The sequence below is a fragment of the Silurus aristotelis genome (genome assembly GCF_946808225.1).
Source record: "Silurus aristotelis genome assembly, chromosome: 7".
Taxonomy (NCBI): Eukaryota; Metazoa; Chordata; class Actinopteri; order Siluriformes; family Siluridae; genus Silurus; species Silurus aristotelis.
In genome coordinates, this window is record NC_139580.1 from 6,296,844 (window position 1) to 6,304,262 (window position 7,419).

The 7,419-nt window shown below is 39.9% G+C and overlaps 1 protein-coding gene across 3 annotated transcripts in view; it reads right to left on the reverse strand.

Moving 5' to 3' along the window:
• LOC310729062 (protein MTSS 1-like) overlaps positions 1-7,101 on the reverse strand; it is a 31,527-nt gene extending 24,426 nt beyond the window's left edge. For all 3 annotated transcript variants that reach the window (XM_083547057.1, XM_083547056.1, XM_083547055.1), the window contains exon 1: positions 6,603-7,101. In XM_083547057.1, the coding sequence (XP_083403183.1) occupies positions 6,603-6,674 (72 nt within the window). In that variant the 5' untranslated portion in view covers positions 6,675-7,101. The remainder of the gene's footprint in view (positions 1-6,602) is intronic.
• Between the last annotated feature and the right edge of the window lie 318 nt (positions 7,102-7,419).

A 7,419-nucleotide genomic window follows, 5' to 3' on the forward strand; every position in this document is an offset into this window, starting at 1 on the left:
GATTCCTTAGTCCTTAGACTTCGTTTTTTGACTTCAAAGTCGCCAATTCCGAAATGTCTTGAGTAAAAGTCTTCAAGAATTTGATTTGAAGAGCACTTGGGTATTTTACGCATATTGAAGATGCACTAGTTCATGACACGTGTTAGTGAAGACAAAAACGGTCAATTTGTGTGTGTGTGGGGGGGGGGGGGGGTTCTGCCTCGTTTGCCTCTCCAACATGGCTGAATGAAAAAGATCAAACGAATCGTTCCAAAACAAAAAAAGACAAAGAAATAAAGCGATCTTTCAAAAAAGAATCTTCGAATATCAAATATTTCATATACAAAATTTTCTGTATTGTTTAAAGTTTTATAATCGCATTCTTGATGTCACCCAAATGAGGATGGGTTCCCCTTTGAGTCTGGTTCCTCTATAAGTTTCTTCCTCATAACATCTAAGGGAGTTTTTCCTTGCCATAGTCACCATGGCTGCTCATCAGGGATAAACACACATCGTTCACCTTAACTGTTAAATTCTGTAAAGCTGCTTTAAAACAATGTCTGTTGTGAAAAGCGCAATACAAATAAACTTCACTTGACAAATACAGTTTCATGCTCATGTCGCAAAATAGAAGAACCATTATTATTTAATGGACAAATACAATTTAAGTAAGTCTTTGTGTATAAAATATACAAAAATATTTAGAACTGACTACGATTTGATTTCTTTTTGGACTGAAAATGAGGCCAGCGGTGCGAAAAATTCACTCACAGGCAGGGGAGTGTTGAACCTTGATGACGTCTTCAACAGTGGTGCAATATGTAATTGGTGACGCTCAGTGTCAAAAAAGTACATCTTCTGAATCAGAAATGTAGTTGAGTCGAAAGTAAGAGTTGGTTATACATTTTTACACTTAGTAAAACTAAAAAGTAGCCAAAAAATGACTTAAGTAAAGTAACAAAGTGCAGTTATTCATGTACTTTACAGCACTGTCATTAGAAAAGGGAAAAAAAAAAGAGAACAGAATCCAAAAAGCACAGTGAAGACTTTTATATGGAGGAAAAATAACATGTAACTAAACAACATGAGTCCTGAATTGAATTATATCTGAATTAAATCCTGAACTGGATCAGAAGTGAACTGTTACTTCATATTTAGTGTTTTATAAAGATGCGTGTTGTATCACCTTAAAGAGAGAAATTCACAATCTATCTAAAGGGGCTCTATACAGATGTCCCCCTGAGTAACGAAAGTTCGATTTTCCGATCTTACGATGACAAAAATGTACTAAGCACCAAGCTTCCTAAATTTTCCTATAAACCTTTACGTTGTTTCTTTATCCAAAAATGTCTTTTTTTTATTCTTAAAAAAGACTTTTTCAGTGCTCAGTCTGGAGGTGTTTACTGTGGCTTTATCACCTCATACCTGCAAGGACACCAAAAACTTCAAGATTCGGAGCAGCCAGGTTCCCTCTAAATCTCTAAATGAGCATGATCCTGCACTCAGTGAACCTCTGAATCTGCTTTTGGACAGTCGAGCACAGGCGTGTGCAAAATGCGGGCCAAGTCCGCTGCCTACCTAAGCAGGCTCATCCTACGGGGGGAGGAAAGTGGAGGGGAGGGCGGAGTAATAAAATAAAAGCATCATAAACCCTCTGCTTGTTGAAGACTGCAGCAACTGATCCGGCACTTGCGTCTTGTTCCTTCAGGTGAGACGCACAGATTACAGCATGAACAGACACGGGCAGCATGACCGCCAGCAGAGACGGGACGGGGGCGGGGGCGGGGGGGATCAGGGTGAACAGGATTAGTGCTGAAGCGGCAGCAGATGATCTACGCCGCTACAGTGGGGTTTCAGGACACTGAGGTTTCATGATAGGCTTTCGGTGTTTAAAAGTGAACCTGTTCTTCAGATTTACATCAGTAATATTTATTTAAATGACATACATTAGTTGTATTTTTCTGTACAATATACAGGCCTGCATTGCTTACATCTGAAACAATTAAAATACTAACGGACCACTGTGTTATAAGAGTACAATCCTTAATGATGTGTCTTCACCTCCTTAATATTTACTATTAAACAACAACATTTAATGTTGAACAAGCACAAAGTTAGTTTTTCTTATCATTTATTTGGACAGACAGACAGACAGACAGACAGACAGACAGACAGACAGACAGACAGACAGACAGACAGACAGACAGACAGACAGACAGACAGACAGACAGACAGATAGATAGAGACTTTATTGCCATAGCATAATATAGGTACACAGCAATGAAATACTTCATCTCTCTCTCTCTTTTTCTCTTTTTTTCTCTCTCAATATATATATATAATTCTTAATTATAAAATGTTAATACTGTACTGTATATAACATTTTACTTCATTGTATAATTAATATTACAAAAAAAATATTTTCCTTTATAAACTTTATTATTTCAACATTATAAACTCCTAATAAGTCTGGAAAAATCTGACAAAAAAATGTGTTATGTGGCAAATGCAATTTCGAGAGAAATGCGAGAATAAAGCGGGGGATTACTGATACTGATAAAATGTATACATATACAGTACAGACCAAAAGTTTGGACACACCTTCTCATTCAAAATTGTAGAGTCACACTGAAGGCATCAAAACTATGAATTAACACGTGGAATTATATACATAACAAAAAGGTGTAAAACAAGTGAAAATATGTCATATTGTAGGTTCTTCAAAGTAGCCACCTTTTGCTTAGATTACTGCTTTGCACACTCTTGGCATTCTCTTGATGCCTACTTTGAAGAACCTACAATATGACATATTTTCAGTTCTCTTTTGTTTTTGCACATATTTTCAGTTTTCACTTTTTTTTTTCAGTTCACTGTTTTAGCATCTGGTGATGCTGCTGATAAAAAAAGAGAGAGGCAAGAACTAAAATTGGGCTTTAAAACACCAAAAACAGGGAAAAATTAAATATGTGCTCTAATGCTGAGAAAACTGAACTCTGTTGACCCCTGGCAAGAGTAAGGCATCTCACAAAGCAGCAGATGTGCACATCCTCGCAGCGTCTCATACTTATACAGCGTTTCGTACTGCATATACCTTATACTATACATACTATGATATAGAGCTGCAGCTATCGTTTATTTTAGTCATGGAGTATTCGACCGATTGTTCAGTCAATTAATCGGATAAGAACTACGTTTTCTTTATTAAAGAGCGATACTAAATAAGAGAGAGAAAACAAGACGGGTCTCTCGACGTATATTTGTATTTGAATTATTATACTATAATATATACATGTTCCATCTATCTATCTATCTATCTATCTATCTATCTATCTATCTATCTATCTATCTATCTATCTATCTATCTATCTATCTATCTATCTATCTATCTGAATAAGTTCTCACTCACATTATATCTGAATCAGTTTAAAATAAATTGATATCTAAATAAGTTCTACATGAAATAATCCCTGGCTCAGTTGAATAGTCTCAGTGAATAACTCCTTTTCATATATGGCATTTTTCATGTCAACACATGTATCATACAGCCAGAAAAAGAAAAAAATCACCATAAACCTTTCCATGTTGGAAGACAAAACAATACCCATGCACCTAAACAGAATCTAAAACTGGATCTTCGTCCCTTGGTGTAAACGAGTGTTTGCATTCGTACATCCTGTAACGGATTACCAGCTCACCCCAGGACCCAGTTTGTACCTGACTAGCCACCGCATTGGTAAACTGATGACGACACTGGTGTTCGTGATCTGATCTACTGCGAATCCACTATAATCAGCAAAACGGATTGCATTTGAATTAGTGCTCCTAAATCTGTGCATTGGCAACTGAGATGACGCACCAAGTCTGGAGATTACCAGAGGCTTTACCAGGCTCTTGTGAAAAACAAACACACACACACACACACACACACACACACACACACACACACACAGAGCTGCTTTCCTTGGCAGCTCAGAGAAACAGTCTTATGTCTAGATATTGCATTCCAGTGTATTGTTCATATTCTTTTAGTCATGAGACCCTTATGAGTTCCATTTTGTACTCAGAAATGAAAACTCAGAGAGGTGGAGTAGAGTTAAAAAGAAAGAGGGCATGGCCTAATAATGATAAGTTCTGATCCAAAAAAAACCCCAACCTTTTATTGGCATCATAGACAGAATGCTACAAACACAGGATGCACACATCAGAGTGAAAGCCAAAAAAATCACAATAGTGTGATACTGATACAATCTGATTGGATATCGCCTAATCGCACCCTTCTGTTCTAACTCCGCCTCTTTTTTTACAGTCATAAATCCCCCCCCCCCCCCCTCCGACACAGCGGATCATCCGTCTCCATACTACTCTGTCCTCTACGTCTGCCTCTTTCAAACTAACTACCTGCATGTCTTCCTTCATCACATTCTTGGACTTGGCCTATACCCCATGTCCCTCCTCTGCAAACCATCTCAATCACATCTCCCTCACCTTGTCCCCAAAACGTCCTACATGCGCTGTCCCTCTAATAAACTAATTTCTAATCCTGGCGTGTTGGATTCCAATAGCTACGGTGTTTAACATGAGCAGTGTTGAATTAACGTAAGAGGTGCACTGCAGTCAATAAATAGTCTGGAAGACCTACAGACACAACATTTACTCTAGAATCAACACCTTGCAGTATTAAATCCATACCTATTGTGCTGAATAAACTGATACAATATCATATAAAAACCTGTAGTTATGATTGAACACCGGCAGCAGTAAATAAACACCCACAGTATGAAGTATTAAATACATACCTAAAGTGTTGCATAAATGCCCAACATGGTGTATAAACTTCTGCAAGCTTTAAAAGCAGTGCTGAATAAACACTTACTGTTACGGAGTATAATAAACACCTACAGGGTAATATACACACCTATAAAGGTAGTATACACACCTTAAGGGCATTATACACATGTAAAGAGTAGAATAAACACCCACAGCATTGTACAGACACATGCAGTGCAGAATAAACACCTACAGTGCAGAATAAACACCTACGGAGTAGAATAAACACCTACAGAGTAGAATAAACACCTACAGAGTAGAATAAACACCTACAGAGTAGAATAAACACCGTAAGGGCATTATACACACCTAAAAAGTAGAATAAACACCCACAGCATAGTACAGACACATGCGGTGCAGAATAAACACCTACAGAGTAAAATAAACACCTACAGAGTAGAATACACACCTAAAGTACACACATGCAGTGCAGAATAAACACCTACAGAGTAGAATAAACACCTACAGAGTAGAATAAACCCCTACAGAGTAGAATACACACCTACAGTACAGACACATGCAGTGCTGAATAAACACCTACTGTTAAACTTTCTTTCGGCTTCTCCCATTAGGGGTCGCCACAGCGGATCCTCCGCATGTTTGATTTGGCACATGTTTTTAGGCTGGATGCCCTTCCTAACACAACCCTCCCCATTTATCCGGGCTTGGGACCGGCACTAAGAGTGGCTGGGGTTGGTTCCCTGACTGGGGATCCAACTCGGGCTGCAGCGGTGAGAGCGCCGCATCCTAACCACTAGACCACCAGGGGACCTGAACACCTACTGTTACGGAGTATAATACCACCTAAAAGGTAGTAGACACAGCTTGATGGCTGTATACACACCTACAGGGTAATGTAGACACATGCAGTGCCAATTAAACACCTACTGTTACGGAGTAGAATAAACACCTACAAAGTAGAATAAACACCTTAAGGGCATTAAACACATCTAAAGGGTAGAATAAACACCCACAGCATAGTATAGACACATGCATTGCAGAATAAACACCTACAGAGTAGAATAAACACCTACAAAATAGAATAAACACCTTAAGGGCATTATACACACCTAAAGGGAAGAATAAACACCCACAGCATAGTACAGACACATGCATTGCAGAATAAACACCTACAGTGCAGAATAAACACCTACAGAGTAGAATAAACACCTTACAGGCATTATACACACATAAAGGGTGAATAAACACCCACAGTACAGACACATGCAGTGCAGAATAAACACCTACAGAGTAGAATAAACACCTACAGAGTAGAATAAACACCTTAAGGGCATTATACACACCTAAAGGGAAGAATAAACACCCACAGCATAGTACAGACACATGCAGTGCAGAATAAACACCTACAGAGTAGAATAAACACCTTAAGGGCAGTATCCCTACTTAAAGCTCAATATATACACCACACACCTACAAGGTAGTGTAAACACCTAAAGGAATACACACTCTAAGGGCAGTACACACACTCTAAGGGCAGTACACACACTCTAAGGGCAGTATACACATTTTAAAGGGCAGTATTCACACCTGAAGTGGAGTATACAAACCTTAAAGAATACACACCTAAAGAGACGACATACACACCTAAAGAGTAGAATACACACCACACGGATTTAAACTTCTCTTGCACGCGCGCGCGCACACACACACACACACACGCACAGCCCCGAGTCCACATCAGCTGCCAGGCAACCCCGCATCATCTCCATCATCATATAAATATATCAAATTCCCGACATCACAAGTCGATGAAAAAATGTTCCGGTAAGCGTTACCTTCATGTCGGTGATGACTGTTTGGAAAAGTCCTCCGAGCGCGCTGCACTCTCTCTCCATGACCGCCTCCATTTCTGTGCAGCCGAAGCGGGTAATGGTGGCGGAAGAAGGAGGCTTTAGTCGGTTACCGAACCGCGCGCTCCGTTACCGAACCCTAACGCGTAACGGCGACGCGCGCTGGCGTTACGCTTCACAATAAAATCACCGCCTTGGGAAGATGAAAGAGAAGAGATGAAAAGCACCGCCTCCTCCGGTAACGGCTCTACAGCGAACGTGACGCTTTACCGGCGGTTGCCATGGCGAGAACGTAACCCCCGTGTCACAAAACTCGGACGCCTCATTCCGACATAATTCATAAAACGGAAACGAAACCGGAAACAATTAATTACTAAAAAAAAAAAAAAAGGAACAACGGTGTTTGGTTGTGCACGCGGTCACGTCGCCCGTTCCCCCGGAGCGGACTCGATAGCGCGCGTATGATTGACAGCCCCTGAAACCACGCCCCCTTTCTTCACCTGCTGCTGCTGCTCCTCATCCTCCGCCTCCTTCCAGTCGAAACTGCCGATCCGACTCGCTTCACTGAATCGATTCCTTTTTACAAGCGGTTTAACATGCGAGTCATCAATTTGATTCAAATGAATCGACTCTTTTATCGTTAATAATCAATTAACAACCGCACTTGGAATTACAACTACACAGCGCCAGCTAGTGTTTATGAATGAAACCTTGATTGATTCGTAAGAAGGAAATAGTGTAGATCATTTGTTTCTAACTGGTCGTGGAGATTTTACCCCAAAGAACTAAACAAATTTACATT